Source organism: Strongylocentrotus purpuratus, unplaced genomic scaffold (genome assembly GCF_000002235.5).
Source record: "Strongylocentrotus purpuratus isolate Spur 01 unplaced genomic scaffold, Spur_5.0 spur5_scaffold_8, whole genome shotgun sequence".
In the NCBI taxonomy this organism is placed as follows: Eukaryota; Metazoa; Echinodermata; class Echinoidea; order Camarodonta; family Strongylocentrotidae; genus Strongylocentrotus; species Strongylocentrotus purpuratus.
In genome coordinates, this window is record NW_022145614.1 from 8945042 (window position 1) to 8965979 (window position 20938).

The 20938-nt window shown below is 37.9% G+C and overlaps 1 protein-coding gene across 1 annotated transcript; it reads right to left on the reverse strand.

Moving 5' to 3' along the window:
• Positions 1–1657: 1657 nt before the first annotated feature.
• On the reverse strand, positions 1658–11901 carry LOC100890691. Its single transcript, XM_003729072.3, has 6 exons — positions 11593–11901; positions 9484–9528; positions 7425–8860; positions 6894–7160; positions 6025–6516; positions 1658–2915 (listed from the first exon to the last, which is right to left on the reverse strand). Exons 1-6 carry the CDS (start codon positions 11750–11752, stop codon positions 2616–2618), a joined length of 2700 nt encoding a protein of 899 aa, XP_003729120.2. The 5' UTR covers positions 11753–11901; the 3' UTR covers positions 1658–2615.
• Positions 11902–20938: the final 9037 nt, after the last annotated feature.

The following is a 20938-nucleotide window of genomic DNA, read 5'->3' on the forward strand; positions in this document are numbered from 1 at the left end:
GTTAAAACGCCTATTGATATTGAGGACCCTGATATTTTTAAAGGATGACCCTCTGCCAAAATCTACCACAAACACATACACACATACACACATACACACACACACACGCGCGCACACCTTCCGCATCCGACCAGCCCTAGGCGTTGGAACCGCTGTAGCTTGAAGGGGGGGGGGGGGGGAGGCAATTGCAGCCTTGGAAGCAAAGTCCTTTCCCCCCCCCCTTTTTCTCCTTCTTTCCCCTTTTTCTTTTCGTCTTCTTCTTTCTTTCCATTTCTCTCCTCATTCCTTTTCCTTTCTTTTCCTTCACACTCTCTCTCTTTCTTTTATTAACGGGAGGTGGGGGGGGGGGGCACGCTCAGCCTCCTGGATCCGCGCCTGTATTTCAGGCATCTCTTGAGCGTTTTAGAATAAACCACTCCCGCCCTTTAATGTCATTTAGTGCTTTGAATCATATCTCAACTTGATAAAGTATTATAAGAACTTTAATGGTGAAAATGAATAGTTGTTTACATTTTATTTTCCGAAATACGAACCTTCGGAATAACGAACCTTCGGGGTAACGAGCCTTCGGAATTACGAACCTTCGGAATTATGGACCTTCAGAATTATTAACCTTCGGAAATACGAACCTTCGGAAAAACGACATGTAACCCATAAATCTCAGAGAAATTGACACATTTGACACTCAGCATACTTATGATCTTAACCAGCCTGTGAATTTAAAAACAAGTCTTAAAATTGCACACATGGAGACAGATTGTGATTATTACGCAATGAAGGTGTGGCGAATAATTAAATAAATTTGGAATGGATTAATATTTATATTGATTGTGCACAGAATGGAGGAAAAAATGTATGAATTTACTTCGGGATTGGAGCGTTTCATTCTCGCTTGGAAGAATTTTAGTTAAACATTCATGATATTAATTTTAGGGGTGAATTTAAGAATTATACCCCCCCCCCCTCCATCACTATTTTAGAAAATTGGATTGTCAGATGTAAGTTGTGTCTTAATTGAGAAGTCTCGATGACACTGTGTTCCAGGATTATAACTTGTTCCATACTTTTGACTGAGTACAGGAGGTGCATTTTATTGAGAAATATACAAATAAGCTAACAATCAGACGAACGTGACTGTGATGCACATATACCACTCCATTTATATATAATTCATAAGAAAGTAAGCAAAAATGTTATGTACTTAGTTATACAAGGTTGTATCCTGACACCTACCCCCTAAACATCCACCCCCGGATAACCACCCAAGTCAACTACCCCTTGGACAACTACCCCCAAGGACAACTACCCCTATGGCAACCACCCTCTAGGATGACTACCCCGGGACAACTACCCCCGTACAACGACCCCCAGACAACTACCACCCGGATAATTACCCCCTAGGATAGTTGTCCGGGGGTATTTGTCCTAGAGGATGGTTGTCGTGGGGGTAGTTGTCCAGGTGGAAGTTGTCCGGGGGTTAGTTGTCCTAGGGAGTAGCTGTCCGGGGGTAGTTGTCCCAGGGGGTAGTCGTCCTAGAGGATGGTTGCCCTAGGGGGTAGTTGTCCTAGAGGGTGGTTATCCGGGGATGGATGTCCAGGGTGTAGGTGTCCTAGAACCACACAGGGTGCATCAACTATATATATGCATCAATTAACTATATAGAGTATATTTCTTTTCAAAAGGCAGTCTTCTTTTTTTAATCCTCCCCCAAAATCTGGATGAGGTGTTTATAAACATTAAAACGGGAGTATATGGCACGTTATGGTTGAACCTTTACCAAATGGCGAATCAGGGCTCGCTTTACTTTAAATCAGCCGTTTGGAAAATTAATCCTGATTAGTTCTTCCACTTGAAGACGACTGGCGTCAACACAACCGAAAAGCCTCTATAGGCTATAGTTAACTTTTGTACAAAATGACCCCCAAATATCTACAGAGGTTTTTTCACATGGAGACGTCCATCTCTGTGCATTTTAGGATAATCACTGCCAAAATGCTGGTGGTGCTTCATGAATACCCTTTGTTTGCCCGCTTGGACAGCATAATTCCATCTATGTATGATCATAGAATGTACCACCGGTGCATAAGTGAATGGTGATTACAGAACTTTAATGAACACGTATCCAGCAGTCGATGGTTTTATATTTTTGTACAAATGACCTTTACCTGCCGATGCGCAGATAGGATCTCCGAAGTGGCTTATAATGTACATTTATTTATGCATTATTAATACAGAAACACACCACTTTATAATTAGATTCCTCCATAGTTTCCGCCATCTTTTCAAAGCCCTAAAGCACCGAATCTTGCAATAATCATCTGTAATGGCCTCACAAGTTATCCGCTTATATCTTGTCTTTTACTGCTCTCGGCCTTTCTATCACTAGATACTGTATTTTTCAGTCATCAAGGAACGTTGACAAGGACCATTGGCCCTTCAAACCAAATCAACACATTCCATTAGTATAGACAAAAGTATAGGAAACAAACACGAGGGAAAGTAGGTTTGATCATGAGGCAAAGAATATTTCCGATCATCTCTAAACTTTCCGGGAGGAATTCCAAACAAAGTATTCTAATCTACGGGTTGTCTAAGTCTAAGTCACTGAGAAACTCTTAGACTTGTGTAGCTGACGGGGCTGAACCCGACGCTGTTATCTTTTTCCTCTCCCTGTCTCTCGCCCGACTGGTTCCCGTAGATTGGGTTCCTGTGTTACTCGTACTTCTCCCTTCTGACTTGGATTCACGGATTCTCTTTCGCCATAGACCCCTGACCCGTTGGTTAGCGCCGAAGAAGACGAAGACAAAAACCCCTTGCAGAGAGCTGGTGATGATGAAGATTGTCCAAACAGCAGCAGCCTGGGCAAACGCAGCGATGAAACCAAAGGACCATCCAAAACCAAGCAGGCATGATATCTGAACGGTATAGGAAGGAGTGACAATGTGATGGTGAATTAAAAGGGGAGAGAGACGCATAAAAAGATAAAAATCCAACACAAATAAGTTTGTGTTTGAGATTACAGACAGACAAAATACATGACTTGTACAGGAGTATAGGAGGCGGCAGTATTAGAAATAGCATGTATATTGGAAGAAGTATATAGATACAGCCATGCTTTAGGAATAATTCCCATCACAAATAAGAAATGAGAAAAACTAGAGACAAAGATGTTACCATCGATTAATACTTCAGTTGTCCGGGGGTAATTTTCCCAGATTATTAATCAAGGTGAAAATTGTCCGGGATATTCAACCAATGGTGAGAGTTGTTCAGTGATAGTCTGTCCGGATGGAATTGTCCAAAAGTAATTATGCTATGTCATGAAATGCCCATTCAACAAAGTTGGAAGAAACATAATAGTGTTTGTGACTCTTGCATTTGTATGATATGGTTTTCTAGTAATTACTGTATTGCCTGGCAAGGAATATTTATATACCTCACTTAAGAAATCCAGCCATCTGATTGGTCGAAATTGCAGTCATGGTTTTAGCCATTCCCGTAAATAAACGAAAAATGCCACGCCCATGTAATAGTTCGAGGGTAAAATTCAAGTTACCGGGAAATAGTTCAGTCTTGCTTAAAAACTGGTTTGAGCGATCGCGGATACCATACGTGTACGTGTGCGAAGAATTGGTCGCTAGACAGCAAGAACACCAAAAGGGTAGGCCCTACGTGAATGAATTGGTCTTATTATTAGCCGTATATCTAGGTCTAGATATAGATTGTGATTTTATTGCTTGCGATAACGGTGATACAGGTATTGAAGATTGTATAATGCAAGTGTTTGAATTCCTTTGATGAATGAAAAGTTGAATTCTACGCCATTTTGTGCGTTATTGCAGCGCTGAATTTGGTGTGTTTGTCGCTAATTTCTGACAAATTTAGATAGCTTTCCTGATGGTATTTCATGCAAAATTTCTGTTATATTGATAAGCACTGATTCTTGTCCTTACCTTTGGCTTGTTTCTTGTCTGTTATAGTCATTTAATAGATGAATTACGTCAATTCTGAGCACATTTCAGTAACACAAAAAATCCAGCCCGTTCATAGTCCCACACACGTATTGTATGTACCTTGTGCCTTACACTGCTTAGTCAGTTAGTCTGCTGTCTCGATAGCGTAAACAAACTTGATTATCATGATTGGTAAGTCGCCCATGTATTCTATGACCCCTTTCGGTATATAAAAGTATTAGGACTGCTTTAATTTTTGAGACATAGTATAGTATTAATGACTGCTTTGAGAGAAATAGTTGTTTTATTACGCTCAAGGGAAGGTTAGAATTGTGCTATTCCCCGAGGCTTGCCGAGGGGAATAGCCCAATTGTAACCTTCCCGAGAGCGTATGAAAACAACTATTTCTCGAATATTAAAGCAGTCATTAATACTTTTAAATGCCGAAAAAAAATAGACTAAAAAATAAAAAATAAAAAATAATTTACATTTTTGTCGAAGACGGGATTCGAACTCTTGCGTACAACAAGAGGTGTATCGAAAACCAACGCTTAGACCACTCGGCTATCGCGCGCCGTTAACATGCTTGGCAGTTTTCTCCAATATATACATTAAAATGGATTGAAAACGGCTCCGCGTGAGGGATGCTTCGCAAAAGCTCCATGAAACGGACCCTTCTTTTACTTTTGCAATGCATATTGGCACGAACTTAGATCAAGATCTATCGGCAGATGTTGTTTTTTTGTTTTTGAGAGTTAATTTTCGTCTTCATGTCAACAATGCAAGATAAAATTGTCGGTAAGATCGATCGAGATTCAATTGTATTGAAATTGCCGGCGACCAATTTTTCGCACACGTATGGTATCCTCCATCGCTCAAACCATTTTTTAACATGTAAACCTATGGGGTAACCATGGAGACTGACCTATTTTTTTAATAACCATGGTTATTAAAAATATTGAAATGTTTTAAGCATGGTTACCGGGAATTTTACAGGAACAGTTGAAGTTTATGAATGCAATTCGACCAATCAGATGGCTGGATTTCTTAAGTGAGGTATATAATTGTTTTTATACGCTCTCGGGGAAGGTTACAATCGAGCTATTGCCCGAGCTATTGCCCTCGGGCAATAGCTCGATTTTAACCTTCCCTTGAGCTTATAAAAACAACTATGTCTCTCAAAGCAGTCATTAATACTATAATATGACCTGTGTGATTCTACAAATTCGTTGCTCTTATTAAAACTGTGGATGAGCGGTGTGGTTAGTATGGTGCTTTTGTTGTCTGGAAGGACTTAGCACAGCAGCTTCGTCTGGATTCCATGACAACCAGAGACATCATGCAGTTTGTACTTGTTTTTATGTATTCCATAAACCTTGTGCTATTTCATGTTTGTATTCTGCATTCGGAAGTTAAGCCATTCTTACTTCGCAATATTTGGGATGAAAGTGTTTTTGTTTCTTCCAAGTTTTAAGTAAATTCAGCTGCGTAAAATTAAAGATAAAGACCAGTTATGGTCATGCGATTGCATTGTGAAAGAAACGTTGTGGAATCTATCAGAAAAGGTTGATCATCTAGCATATAAGTATTGGTGTGTACTGCGAGGTTCTGGAATCAAAATAATAAGAAATTTAGCCCAGTCTTGATAATTACAAGCACTGTACACAGAAAGATGTATAGGGGACTACCCCTCACGTGCGCGACACGTGCGTTATATCTATCAGGTTCAAATAGTTATAACAATTTAACGAATATATTAATTAGTAGGCGGTTTCTCAGCAAAATTTGTATAATCACGTATTGGTCCAAACATATTCTTTCACATGATTGGTAATAAGAGCTTCCATTTCATTTTTTGAGAGGGGGGCGTTTCCAAAACTGGTCTTTACCTTTAAGTTCATACTCATTGGCATGGGCGTAAATCTGCAATTGATACCTGTTCAGAGGGGATGATCTATTCATTCATCCCCCCCTGAACAATAGGTATTACGTAAGGATTTACGCCCATGCTCATTGGTGATAGGTGTTCATGTTTTAATACATAATAATGGCTCGTAGATTATGAACAAACCTTAAAGTGGACTACCAGTTCGTGGAAGAGCTCCTTCCATCGCTCATGAGCACCTTCGTGCAGAGCACTTGAATCACGTTTGCTCTTGTGAACACCGTAGGCAGTTAACGAAAAGAGAACGATGTTGACGAGGAAACTGACGGCGACAGGTACCAAGAAAGCCAACACGATAGCCCTGGCTTGGTAGATCCAGCACGATGTCCCGATCTTGCCGTAGCGAAATAGCGAAGGGTTCTGAACTTGTACAATCAGACAGGGAACGACGATGACGAGAGGAAGACACCAGCCGATGGTAAGGTAGACGACCAGACGTCTCTTCTTACCATTTCTCTTTGGTAGGAAAGATGAGGATGCGAAGTGACGAACAAGATCCCACGCCAAGATGTTCGTCCATGTGAAGACAGCGAGGAGGAAATAATGAGTGATGGTAGCTGCTATCGTACAAACAGTTGGCAAAGATATCATGTTAGGAGCGATGAACTGGAGCATCACCTATGGAAAAATAAGAATATTTATGATCTTTTACAATCTGCATCAAGAAATCTTCGACAGGTCATTGCACGCAACGTACGAGGGATAGTGAAATGTATTTAAGTAGAAACTGTAACAAACGAACTTGGCATTTAACAAGGTTGTCAATTTCGAATATACGGTACACGTATCTCAAGAAAAATTTCAGAATTTGTAGACAAGAATGGAAAACTGAAATCTGCAACTGCACTGCTCCTGTTTTCTTTATTATCTAAACTCAAACTTGAGAAGTTAAATCGAGGTACAAGGCCAAGTAAGTCAGGGGTCTTTGTCGAGAAATTGCATTTTGTCGGCAAATTAATTTAAACAAAATAAAGGCACACAGTCCTGGCACTAACCTGCGCAACAAAAAAGGCCGACACAAAGCTCATGATGGATAGGCCTTGGAGATTCCTCAGAGATTTGAAGATACAGTACGTGAGCAACGTCGCCAAGAGACAGACGGAGGACAGTATAGCGAGTATGAGGTTCAGTATATTCTGCCCTTTGGAGTACTCGAACATGCCGACAGGTTCTGGAGGATCGGGTCCAGTCCAGCAGAGACGGACAGAGCCATTCAGGTAACGAATGTAGCTCTCTGGAGGAAATGAGATTTCCTGGTATATCTGAGAGTGACAAGATATTAGAAAGTATGACGAAAATACCGCATAATGTGAATTGTTTTTATGAAGGGAATAAATTACTGTTGGGGTGGTTAACTTATAAGAGCAACAGTTTTCTTTAATATTTCGCACGGGCTACAATCCATGAACGTTTAAGATCATGTTTAATTAGACACTGGTGTATCATGACTTTGTAAAAGAAATCAGGTATGACATCGCTAGTTTGTCAGCTTTAATAAACTAAATAAAAAGGTATTTTGCACCTACCAAGTATGTAACATTATCTCTCTCATTTTCGGTAATAAGAGAGTTTCCAACAACGATGTACGCGCAAGAGTCGATGTTAACAATATGTCCGTGAAGCGAGAAGGACTGTTCTATGGAGAATTTCCACTCCCTTGAAAGACGTCTGTAATAAGTATTATTTTCCCAGTACAATGGAGTCACAAAGGTGGTGTGATTGTACATGATGTACGTTGTTCCATTGATGAGCACAGGTTCAAACAAGTCGATATCGTCGGATATCCAAGAAAGATTGACATTGTTGCCAGTGGACAGTTCATGTTCAATGTCACACATTTCATAAACGATAATGGTGTTGTCCCGACAACAGTCTCCCCGCTTCTCCCCCAGTATGCTTTCCGTGAAGCCTTCTAGTTGGGTCTTTTGCGGTACGATGTTTGCTGGAAACATCATGAAGCTTACTTTACTTCCGTCATATTCCTCTTCCTTCAGTTCATAGATAGTGGTATTGGGATAGTTGTTGTATGTCTGAATCTTCAGGATTTCGAAACCATCGAAGCACTGCAGAGATCCGTTGGTGATGACACCCAAGATGATTTGTCTGTTCCTGCAATCAGGCCAGGAGCCGACCTCTGGAACGCATTCAGTACCAGACAACTGAAGACCATTCATGCATTGCAGCTGAGGGTATATGTAGGTGATATCGAAGACTACCAGGCTGTAAGGAAGATAAGTCGGAATAGTGTTGCCTTTGGAATTAAATTCACAGTTCCTTCTAAGACTGGAACTGTTGGCAACAGAGACTCCGTTGCATTCTGCACAATCAATGTTCTTGTAGATACTACCGTTGATTATCACTCTCTCCGTTTCGTTTAAACACGGCACGCCTGCTCCTGTTTGTGAATCACAATGCGATATAATGGCACTGTCATGGAAACACCAGCGGATAGGTGGAGGGGCGCTTCCATTGACTAAAAATGGCCGTCGTCCACAAAGATTGCTCTCAGTTTGTCTGTTGTCCAAACAAGGTGTGAAAATGATGTAAGGGGTGAGTTCCGATGAGTTCACGCTGTGGCAAAGAGCGCAATACCTGTTGCGGTAGAAGATCTCCTTGGAGTCAAAGAAGACAGTGTCATTCGCAAGCGGCTGCTCACATCTTTGTACCAAGTCAAGGTCTGTCCTAGCTGAAGATGGACATATGCTCACCACAAGGACATCACGAATGCAAGCCGTTGACCATTCAATACCAATCGTGAACGAGGTACAACTCCAGTATTGCTTTTCTGGGAAGAACTTGGCCTTCATTGATCGCATAGACGCGTTCTCGTTCCTATGCCCATAGCAACAATCTTCAAAATGATCGCAGTCGGAATCACAATTGCAGTAGAATTCAGGAGAAAAGCTTGAATTCGTCTGGCATCGTTCGATTGTAAAAGAGTAAGAAAAGCAGGTGTCAGCATCTGCAAAGTGAAAAGAAATTGTAATTATGAATCGTACAGCTTTATTTGCGTGAAGAGGCATATAGAAGGAACACAGAACATTGACAAAAAGTAATGGTGATGATGTTGAAAAGAGGTTTAACAAACAAAAAAGTGAAGAGAAAGGATTTATAATGTCGAGCTTGGATTGCCTAAAGTTATGACCTGAACAAGGCCCTATCTCTGGAACTGACTTATATTACCTGAAACGAGACAGTTTACCAGCAGAAAGACTTCAACGCTAATACTAATAAACTACAACTAAGTCATGCCATCATAACCTCGTATTGTTAGTGCGGGGGGGGGGGGGTCATCACTATTTTATGTTGTATAATATATCTGAATTTATAGGAATATAATTATAGGAATGAAACAGAACAAACGAATGCATTTCCAAATTCAGGTCGTTATTTTGATTATAAAAGTCACACAAACATGATGGTACGACCGTACGTAATCAACGTGCGTTGTTTTTATCAAGCAATTTCCTTTAGGGCCATACTGGTGATCATTTTTTTTATTAAAGAAAAAAGAGTTAGTATTAAGCAAATAATCGGCTTGCATATTAACCATTGATCCTTCTCATATTCAGCATTGTCACTTACCGTTCGGACAGACGATGGATGCCGAAGGAACTTCGTCATTAGACCCTAAATAGAGAGTAGAAAAAAGGAGAATGGTACAAAACAACTGTTATCGTCTTTATCCATTTTTACAGTACTTCACTTATATTAAACTGTTTAAACCATTAGTTAAAAGCTGGCTACATTACCCCTTATGATGAGGTACTCTACAGTTTAACCAAAAATTGTCTCGTTTGTATCTGTATCAGGCGCGGATCCAGGATTTCTTAGGGGAGGGGGCCCAACTTTTTTTTTTTTTTGCTCCCGAAAATTTGAAAATCGCGCCGGCCGAAAAGTCGCTCAGTGGGGGGGGGGGGGGGGGGGGGGGGGGGGGGGGGGGGTAAGCAGACATTTTTTGTTGTTGTTTTGTTTGAGTCCCAAAAAAAATCGCAACGACCCAGCCAGCCGAAAAGTCGCTCAGTGGGGGGGGGGGGGGGGGGGGGGGGGGGGGGTAGTGAGCACAATTTTTTTTTTTGGTCCTCGAAAATTTTAAAATTTGAGCCCCCCCCCCCCCCTTGAGCGCCAGGGGGAGGGCCCAACCCCCCAAAAAGGTAAAAATCGCGTGATTTTGCATGATTTTTTTTCTCAAGGGGGGGGGGGGGGGGGCCCAGGCCCCCCCCCCCCCCCCCCCCCCCTGGATCCGCCACTGATCTGTATTCCTTTTAGTTACTGCAATGAGAGGAGGTTACACTCACTACTCCTGTTTGATGTACCATGATTATGTACCTGCAAGTATAAGCTTAGACGTTTAACCTTATTAGGAGAATGTGATCAGGCCATAATGGTCCATGTTCCCTTGGCCTGTATACATAAATTATCTGGTAGTTTTATTTTCAGAGTGTCTTTCCTATTCTTACTTTTCAGTTCTAGCTACCGTGGATAATAATAGTTGGTAAGAGAAAACCACCATTTTGTTCGGGTATAATAAGCTGGTACGCTTATATAATATCACATTTCATAGGAACTGAAAAGCCTCTCTATTTCAATTGTTTCAAGTGAACGTATAATGCCACACGGTATACGGATTGTTATTAGATCGATACAAAACAAAAATATATTAATAAATAAATTTAAATAATACGAAAAATAGACAAACCTAAAATAAAGAACAATAACAGGCTATATACCATGCCTCCTGAAATATTCTTTATAAAATATATAAATACAATTAAGTTATACAAAGTAATATTTACATGGATATGACTGAATAAACCAATATAGTTCTCGATAGTTCATTGCGTAATGCATTTATGTCACAATTCCAACGTAAGCAAAAGACAGGTACTCAATTTCATTAACTTGTTGTATTTTTTTACACTTTTGAATTACATAAATTTGTAGATTTTTTTCTTCATCTTTGAACGAGTCCAAAATAACATGCAATGCATTTTTTCTTTATATAGAGCATGGATTTACTAGCGTAGAAGCTCCATGGTATACCTGTAAAATTTAAATGTTATCAGTGTCCTAGTATTCAAAGTGTGCAAGGAAATCCGTTTACTCTCTAGACTTCACTGTCAGACACTATTGAGTGACTGACTCCTTTTTTTCATTGGTAATAACATGTTGGAATTTAACCTTTCCATTTGTTTTGGCCTGCAAATGGGACATAGTTCTTATATGAAATTCAGGGTAACTGCGATCTTATGTCTGTTCTCTTTTTTCTCGTGCCCCTAAAGACGGTTACTTTCTCTAGCAGTAGGCCTAATACGGCTGAAATTACGGTAAAACTAAAATAAAAGGAACACGCATAACAGTGTGAATTCACTAACGTACTGAGGTCATAATAATGGCTGTATATAGGGGGAAGCAAGAGAAGAGTGCAATGATATAACAGGTTAGGCCACTTTGAATGTGCTTTTCAAATATGGTGCGTTCTGCATAGCCCCTCTCTCTATCTCTTTCTCCCTCCCTCTCCTTGCCATACAAGGGCTCTCCAAATTCCTCTCCAGGGTCCTGCCAATATTCTTAGTCTGTTTATCCAAACATCTTCATTGTTAGCGACTCAAGTGGTAATACCTCTACTAAACACGTCTGAAAGCTTCCACTTACAAGAGGCGGGCACATCGCGAGACTTATTTTATAACTCACCGGTATTAGTGCTCATCCAAGAATTCGAGTAATCGTCTACTGCACCCTCCTCATAAGAATACTGATTTTCACCATCAAGAGCGCAATAGGGATCAGAACAAGAACAAAACGGTAATGTTTTAAGCAAGAAAACCAACAACAAGACACGGTTGAGAGCCATGTTAACGCAAACCGCTGAAAACACTCACAATCGTGAAGATGTGCAAACTGAAATGTGCAAGAACGTACAAGATGGCCTTGTTATCGCTGTAGTGAGCAGTGAGTGATAGCTTATCAAATAAAGTTAATGGTCGATCCTGTTACAATGTAAAAAGTCTATCACTTACATAGATTTTTTGTATACTACTGTCTTGTTTTCTTCTTTTACGACCCCGTGCTTCAGTTTTGTACTGGTATTTACAATTTTCATAAAACAATAGAATATTTCTTGTACGTATACAGAGAGGAATCAGAATATTCTAATTTATACATTTGTATCTGTCAATAGGTTTTAACAACAGAAGACGTCAGCAAGGTCGCTGTTGCCTTTTGAATTCATGAAATGTCACCAACTTTGTATAGAAGATCACACGGCGGAAAGGAGAAATGCTCGAAGGGAGATAAATATTGAAAATTGAAAATATTTTGTCAAGTTTTTTTTTTTTTTTTTTTTTAGGCTCATGCTACAACATGATAATTAATACCTATCACCCTTGGCATAAAATTTATAAATCTGATGAGTTCATTTTTATTTCTTTTTTGTTGGAAAATTTTCAGTTATAATTTGGTACGAGGTACACCCACGACCCCCTTTTAAAACGAGTCTAACTCCTTAGGCGGCGGTAAACAAATATATAATGACATAACTGACGTCCTTAAGCAAGACATTAAAGGGTGATGGTCGTCAGTCTCCATTTGCAGAAGGTCATCATTCGCTGACACCAGACTTGGTGGAAATATAAAGGGTGTTCAAGTCCCGCACACAGCAAAATATAAATTTCAACAGGGACAAATTTTCTGGTTTTACTATTTACTGCATAGGACCGTGAAATGGACTAGAAAAGGAAGAAGTTTTAGTTGTTGTTGTTGTTGATTTTATTTAGACACGGTTAAAAACACACTTTCAGCCAAAAAGGCCGTTTTTCAGTATGTCCTTGTGTGTGGTATTACACAAATGAATTTGACAACAACATTACTATACGCCTGTCGGAAAAAATACAATACAAACGTATTTCAAAACATATATAAGGCATTACATGGGCCCATAACTAATTGCTTAGTTACAATTATGGAGTTTTATACATATAGCAGAAGGAAAGAGTGATAGAGATATAGGATACCTTTCAAAGTGAAGAGAAGTAAAACAAGGAAGGGGCAACAAAAGAGTAGTCAAAGATAGTAAGAAAGAAATACATCATTTACAATACATAATAATATTGGGTAAAAAGCATTACAAACATTACAAACATTTTTTAAATGGCATATTAATGATTGCTTCCGTTATACTCTTGAGCTACTCTAACAATTTTTTTTATAATTTTGCTTATCACGTGAAAGACATGGCGATTGATGATATAATTTGTTACTGGCAAAAATGCTACCCAATCGCATAAAATTTGTTTTAGGTTTACCAATTTACAAAGTGTAGTCTGAATTTCTAAGGCAATATACGTTTTCTTTCCAAATATATCCGGGAGCCTAACGAATGCGATACGAATTTGTGGAATAGTTTAAAAACAAAGCATATAGCTTTTTTTTCTCCAAATGGAATTCAAGGCGATCAATATCCAAATATTAAGTATATAAGCTGGGAGCTAAATCCGGTATCAACTTTCAGAACAATGCGCAAAGCCCGATTTTGTAATACTTGTAACTGCTTGATTAAAACTATATCAGCATTGTACCATACGATGAAACAGTAATCAAAATGAGGTTGAAAAGGTTCTTTATACAATATGACAGCAGTTTTCTTGCTCACAAAATGCATAATTCTTTTCAAACAATATAAATTATAAATTATCTTTTTCTTCAGAGATGGAATATAGATATAGGCGTCCCAACTTAAAGAAGGTGTTAAAATGACACATAGATATTTACATTCATCAACCCGTTTTAAAGACTTTCCAGTTTTCATCAAAAAGACGAGCATTTTCAAAATATGATAATTTTTTTCTTTGCTCAAATAGCATAAATTTAAATTTCATTGTATTCAACAACAATTCATTACACTTCAGCCACTTTGAAATCAATGATATTTCTTCATTTGGGCAAGAACATCCCGGTTATTAGAAGCATAGTAAAGACATGTGTCATCAGCATATATTATGAAGACATTGCGCTATGCATTAGTAATATCATTAAGAAACTCGGAATGAACAGCAATGTAACAAAGGCGGGACATGATTTACTCCAACTTACAATTGTAATTTGTTTTCTTAAAGAAAGATAATCTTCAAACCATCTTTTAAGCTAAGTGACAAGACCAACAATGAAACCATTGTCCAATTGTTGACGAATTTTTGTCTGTAATTATAACAAGTGCTGATTTAGTAGAATATTTGGGACGAAATCCAAATCGATTGTCAGACAAAATTGAATTATCCGTAATATATCTATAGACTTGTGTGAAGACTATCTTTTCGAGAACTTTGGACAAAACTGGAAGGACTGAGATAGGTCTATAGTAATTCTCGAGGATCGGTCATGCTCCTATCCTTATACAATTTAGTTATTTTTGCAGTTTTCCAATCTGGAGGAATCGAAGCATTTGCCAAAGACAAACTAATAATATGCGTAAGATACTGAACAACAAATGGCAAAGAATCTTTTAAAACAGAAGTTGGTAAACAATCTAAACCTTGAGCTTTACTCTTTGGAATGTCTTGAAAAATCTTTAAAACATCATTGCAAGATACTTGATGAAAGGGAAACAGATTTAGAGTCAAAGCGATTTTCATCTTTCAGTTGAAAAAGAAAGTAATGTATAATATTAGCAATTTCTTGGAATCAGTATGTTTATAACCATTTTGAACAAAACATTTGAGGCCACTGCGTGCCTTTAAATTTGGTAAAATTTTACTACGCAACAATTTCCACATTTCTGCACTGTTACCATTAGCCTGAAAAAATATTAGCTGTGATATATACTCTTTTCGCCCTACATATATAAGAAGTAACCTTTTCTTATAATCATTCCAATCGGAGGTTTCCAGAGAGATATGTGCTCCTTGCAAGCATCCCTTTTCCGCATCAAAGAAAATGATATTATAATAAATCCATCGTTTACTATTTTTTCTAACTCGTTTGAAATTTAGAGGGGCATGTTAATTTAAAATGATTTTTCGAACAAATCAACCAAGTTTCAAAACCTGTCTATTTATCATTTTCGGAAAGAATGTTAAACCAAGATGCATACTTTAGATATTTGTAAAAAAAGTTCGAAATTCCTTTTATCAAAATCTCGATACGAGATGTATTTATGTCTTGAAACAGGTGACTTTGTTTTGCCAACTGCAGCAACAATAAGTGGTCACTCAATGAAATGGGTACAACGTCACAAAACTGAAAATTTTCATCATTTGAAGAAAACAGTAAATCAATTGTAGAAGAAGATGTATTAGTTATTATTTGTTTCCTTGTTTCATTTCAAAATCACTTGCCAACAAAAGCTATCTTTTTGTATGGCAAGAAGGTGGATTCTTCATGACATCACATATCATATCACCAGTTACAATAAAATCAACTGATTGTGTATCTAAAAATTACAAAAATCAAACTGATCTAAAATTTCTTTATTAGAATCTTGGGGTCTATACCATACAACCACATACAAAGGTTTTTGTTTATCGACATGTATTCTAGCACACAATAGCTTCAAATTAACTTCAAAATGTTTTTTTCCAAAGTCAAAGGTATATCGAATTTCGTATATAAACCCCACCACCATTTCGGTTTCTATTCATTCTCACAATATTGTATCCAGAAATGGAACCTTCAAAATCTTGTATCACTAAAAGTTAGAATATCAAGTTTAATGGAAACAGCATCCCATCTATTATGTCATGATTTTTTAAAATAATGAACATATATTTAAGTGGCCAATTTGACCTTGTAAGAATTTAGATTTTCATACACAGTATCATAAAATATAACAAGTTTATCGTTTTGGGCTTTGGGTGCTTCATCCTTAAGGTTTATGAAATTAAAAGGTAATTCACCGAACAAGTATTTATCACACAGCCAATCGGTATCCGAGTTAAAGAAGTTAGTACTGAGTTTAGAACAATTTAAATGAATCCATCTATTACAACAAACACATAAAACAGCATTTTCGTTATGGGTAACTGAGTTAACTCACATGATACACGGATATTTTTGTAACCATTGACGGTAATTTAATACTATCCACTTTCTGAAAATTCTAGAGTTTTTATGAATCAGTGTCCGACATAATGGCCCGAATTTACAAAGAAGGTTTGTCGACAAAGTACCTAAAAAGCGCGTCGAAACGCGTCATATGACGCACATAAACCTAGGTTTGTCGACAAACTTCCTTTGTGAATTCGGGCCAATGAGTAGGCTGTTTAAAATGTACCAATTTAATCTTTTTACCACGCTTGTATTGAATTTATAGGAAATTTGTACACAATTACAGCTGTATTTCTGGAAACATGTGCAATGTGTTTATGGATTTTAGTTACAGAATCGATGTCTTATATTTGATATTGCTAGTTTTTTACATGTATATATTTAAAGGTGTTATCTATTGTGCCGAACATGTAAACATGAATATTCCAGCCATGGCTGTTCTTCATGTAAAATTGTATTTGTATGAACCATGTTTGTGCTATAATAAAAACCATTTTTGAATTGAATTGAATTGAATGAGTACATTTCTGTCATCCTTGATAAGGGCGGTGAGGGTCAGTGAACTATTTAGATAAACCAAAAAACTAGTCACGTAAAGCTGGTGAACACCTGTGGCCTGGTCACGAAATTCAATATTTAACGTTTATTTTTGAAGGTGGGTATATATATATATATATATATATATATATGCCTTGGCGATGTAAAGTGATCCATTAGTTTATTATAACGTTTATTTTGGAAAAACGTTTATCACTTGTCTGATGAATGGATTTGCAATGGATAGAATGGCTTCGAAACGCGTGATTTTTCTGCTATTCTTACTAAAAATATCATCATTTTGTGACTGTTCTAATTTAGATCCGAATTTTGGTTCTGATGCCGGAAACACGTCCTCATCGGGTCTGAACGGGTTCGAGATTCGACTGCCCTCGTCTTCGTCCTCGTCTTCGTCCTGGTCTTCCAGCTGGAGCGGTAAGGAATAGATACGTCCAACTACAAATGCATTTATACATTTTACCCCTCAGTTACTTTCTTATTTATCTTTGATTACCATCTTAATTACTTTGGTATTCATAATACGTCCAACTATAAATGCATTCAAACTTTTCTAAGTACTCTAGTATTGTTACTTAATTTATTATTTTTTGTATTCATGATATGTATTGTGCATAATAATAGAAGATAAAAAATAAAATTATCATGTAGGTATCACATGACAACATGAATATGATAAGTAAATCTAGACAAAATGTAATAATTGACCTCAACACTTACGGTGAATAATAATAATCATGCTTCCTATCGATTTTGCGTGAAGATCTACACTGCCTGAAAAAAAGGAAAGAGATGGATGGTATCGTATTTAAACAAAAAGAAATCTTGGAGAATTGAGGGAAAATTGGAGAAATACGGTTACTCATTTCAAAAATATTTTAGAAATAGATAGCAAAACAGAAGACCGAGACTACATGTAGTCGGTAGTCGTTTGTGAAAGTGGTTCTAATTGTGACTGCTAGTGGTGACGCCACGGGAAACACCCTCGATCTTATTCCCTTCAGATGGCAAAAATAGGAGGAAGGGGGCATAGAGAGAAGGGGAGATAAGAAAAGCGGAACAGGGAACATGAAAAGAGAATGAGTATATCCTTTCTGCCCCCTACTCGGTGACATTGATAATTTACATTGTTTCAGCATGTAGAAAGACCTCCTGGTGCCGTTCCAATGATGCGACTGCCCCCACTATGCCATTGGTGACTGAGGTTTCTTGCTTTTTTCATGAAGTAAATCACCTAACCCTCAATTAAACCAGTTCTCTCTTCTCCTTCTTTTGGTATACTCTAGAAAACGATGATGATGACTTTTCATATTTGATTTGTCCTGCTGGTGAGTATCCCATCAATCTTTGTTTTGGTTATTTAGTGGTTTTAATCAAGTTGAGCAGAACAATGTTTAAAGCCTGACTCATCATTATACTTTCGAAATCATCGTCTATTCAGGGGATTTCGCTTTAAGGGGTGTGGGGATGTAATTCCCCTGTTTACAGTTTTCTGTTTAAATAATCAAACGAATTTCGTGAGCTTTTATGTACTTGGAAAGAAATATAATCATTAGTTAGAAACTATACAAAATTCATGGGTTTTTAACTTGGGGAAAATGGAAACGTCTGTCGGCACACTTAGGTTTTTTTTTATTCATCGGCAAATTTGTTGAACCTTATTTTTGTTACTTGCTCGCTTGTTTAAAGCTTTTCAGTTGACTTTTCGGCAACACTATTATGTTCTAGTGAATCTCCCGATCATCTTGTCTATCACATTACAACAATATTCAAAATAATGTAATTAACATGGGGATGGCTGAACTCTACCCCTCTCTCTCTCTCTCTCTCTCTCTCTACCTCCTCTCCCTCTCTCTGCCCCCCTCTCCCTCTCCCTCTCTCTACCCCTCTCTCTCTACCCCCCCGTTCTCTCTCTCTCTCTCTCTCTCTACCCCCCCCCCCCTCTCTCTCTCTCTCTCTCTCTCTCGCCCTCTTATAAAAAATACGGGCGGCACCTGCATCAGGCTAGTAACTCCATGGTTTGCTCAAGGCGAAACAAGTAGTTTAAGCAATCACGAGGCCTGTAGGTTGCCCTTGTCAATTCACCAATTTGCATCTTCAGTTGTTTAAATCAATCAGACCATTCAATTTAACACGAAATGTGCGTGGAATATCATTGTTCCGATTTGAAATTCCTTCGAACAGTTTGACTGTTCTGGCAACCACTTCTATATGCGCCATTTAAAATGAAAAATGTGACCACGTTTTCAAAGCAATTACCATTAATAAATCACCTTCTGGGTTCAGTCTTTTTCAGTTATTCGTATTTGAAAATGAGCTATCAAATTTCATTTTAGTTGTTACGTGCATTCATTCAAAACTGTTTCGTCCAATCATTAATCTGTGTAAAAAAAATCCCTCTCCCAAAATTATCACCGAAGAGTACAAACTATCATAATTTATTCTCCTTACGTAATTTTAGCTGTAAATGAGGAAACGAGAAAAGGGGAAGAGAGAGAGAGAGAGAGAGAGAGAGAGAGATGGGGGGTAGCAGCAAATTAACCCTGTTAAATTGACTCCTTTTTATGACATAACCTCTTGAGTACAGGAGTATGTCAAATCAGTACAGTATTTTGATATCAATATTCATCTACAACGAAGTGAAGTACCGTACAGGGTAACAATTCTATTTAGAAGTAAAGAAAGTATATTCTGTAAGACACCTGGTGTTCACTTTCAAATATTTACACCGTGCCGCCGCAAGATGGCGATATTTCACAAGGCCCGCTATTTTAGGCAATATGCCTAATATAAGACGGTTTGGTACATTAGGTATATTGCCTAATTTAAGAAGGAGGCCAGGGGCCTGTTGTGACAGTTGCACTTAAATACTTATCACCCAAGTCATTTGTTTCTAGTACTATTGATGCATGACATGAATACACATATATTTGTAATAGCACTTCCTCAGGCAAGGTGCCTAGTATAGCGCCATCTATTGATAACCACTTGATATCAAACTCTCAGAAGGCTACATTAACATGGTTGTGCTGAGGTCCAAGAAACCCCTTTTTGCCAGAGCATCAAGGAGATTTCAGTTCTAAGTTTGTCATTATGTCAGGCAAAGAGGTTAGTTTTGTTGTATATTGAATCTATTTCTATGAATTGTTGAAACATAAAGTGTAAATTAGTGTGTGTATTTTGTACTTCATACTGAGAGATGTTGATGTTAGTATGTAGTGTAAGACATGCAAGCCCATGCTGGTTTAATATGTACATTTGATTTGATATGAAGAACAATGATGATAGTGAAGATATTGTTAAATAATTTGATGATATATTATGAGAGTGCTGAAGCACTAAGTAGAGATTCAGAATTTATAATTGTTTAGATAATTGTTCAAACATGCTATAGTGAAGTCTAGTTGTGATACTTTTGGTGTGAGTTTGTATTTATGTAAAGCCATTTAATGCAGATGGACTAGAATAGTGACTGGGGTTATTTTAATAAGTTGTAAAGATCATGACACAATGTACATTATTTTATGACTTTCTCAAAGAGACTGTGTTTATTGCTATATTGATGATGCTATGATGTACTTATATTTATTATTCTTTATCTGTGATTTATCCACAGTTTTCACGGAATGAATTGGAACGACATGATTACTCCAATTAAAGCTATGAATTCCTGTAGAAGCCTTTGTTCAGACTTATGATTTATTATCGACCTCGCTGCAGCCACAGGGCCACTTTCAGTGTCGTTCTACCTTGGCTCAAGGAAAGACTCGGCATGGCGCATAGATTGGTGACGATCAAGTGGAACTTAACACTCGACATTGAAATAGCCATAAATCTCATGTCTTGTAGGATTTATGGTCTTGAAATTATGCTCGTAACCTCCTCAGTAACTATGTCTTGTAGGCCTACAATCATATCGAATAAACTTGAATATTGGCGTTTTAAAACACATGTTCCTTCCAAAAATATATCGATGGATTCATCTCTCTTGACTACAGGGGCGTCCGAATGTCTTTCAGTGTGGGGGTGCACCAACAAAAAAAAGAGTAATTTCTGGGGGGGGGGGGGGGAGAGGGAGGCACTGCCAAAGGGTTCAAATACTGAAACAAAGTTTACACATTGGTATATATATATATATATGATAGCTTAGACAGATACCGAGATGTAATTGGTCCAGAGCTCGTCACGTGATATCAATTGTGAGGATCCAAATTGTTATATTTTCCTGGCCGGTCACTTTTCGGTGTTATATTAACCAGCTGGTGAAATGAATATATTTTTAATCAATGCATGTCGCCCTCTTGAGGACTGTATGTCACCAATTACACACATTAAACCATTACCGAGGGTCATTTAATTTTTTCAATATTTTTTTTTCATGAATTTTTTTTTCCCTTGAAATTATTTTTTCCACATTTTCTTTTTTTTTCCGAAAATTTTGGGG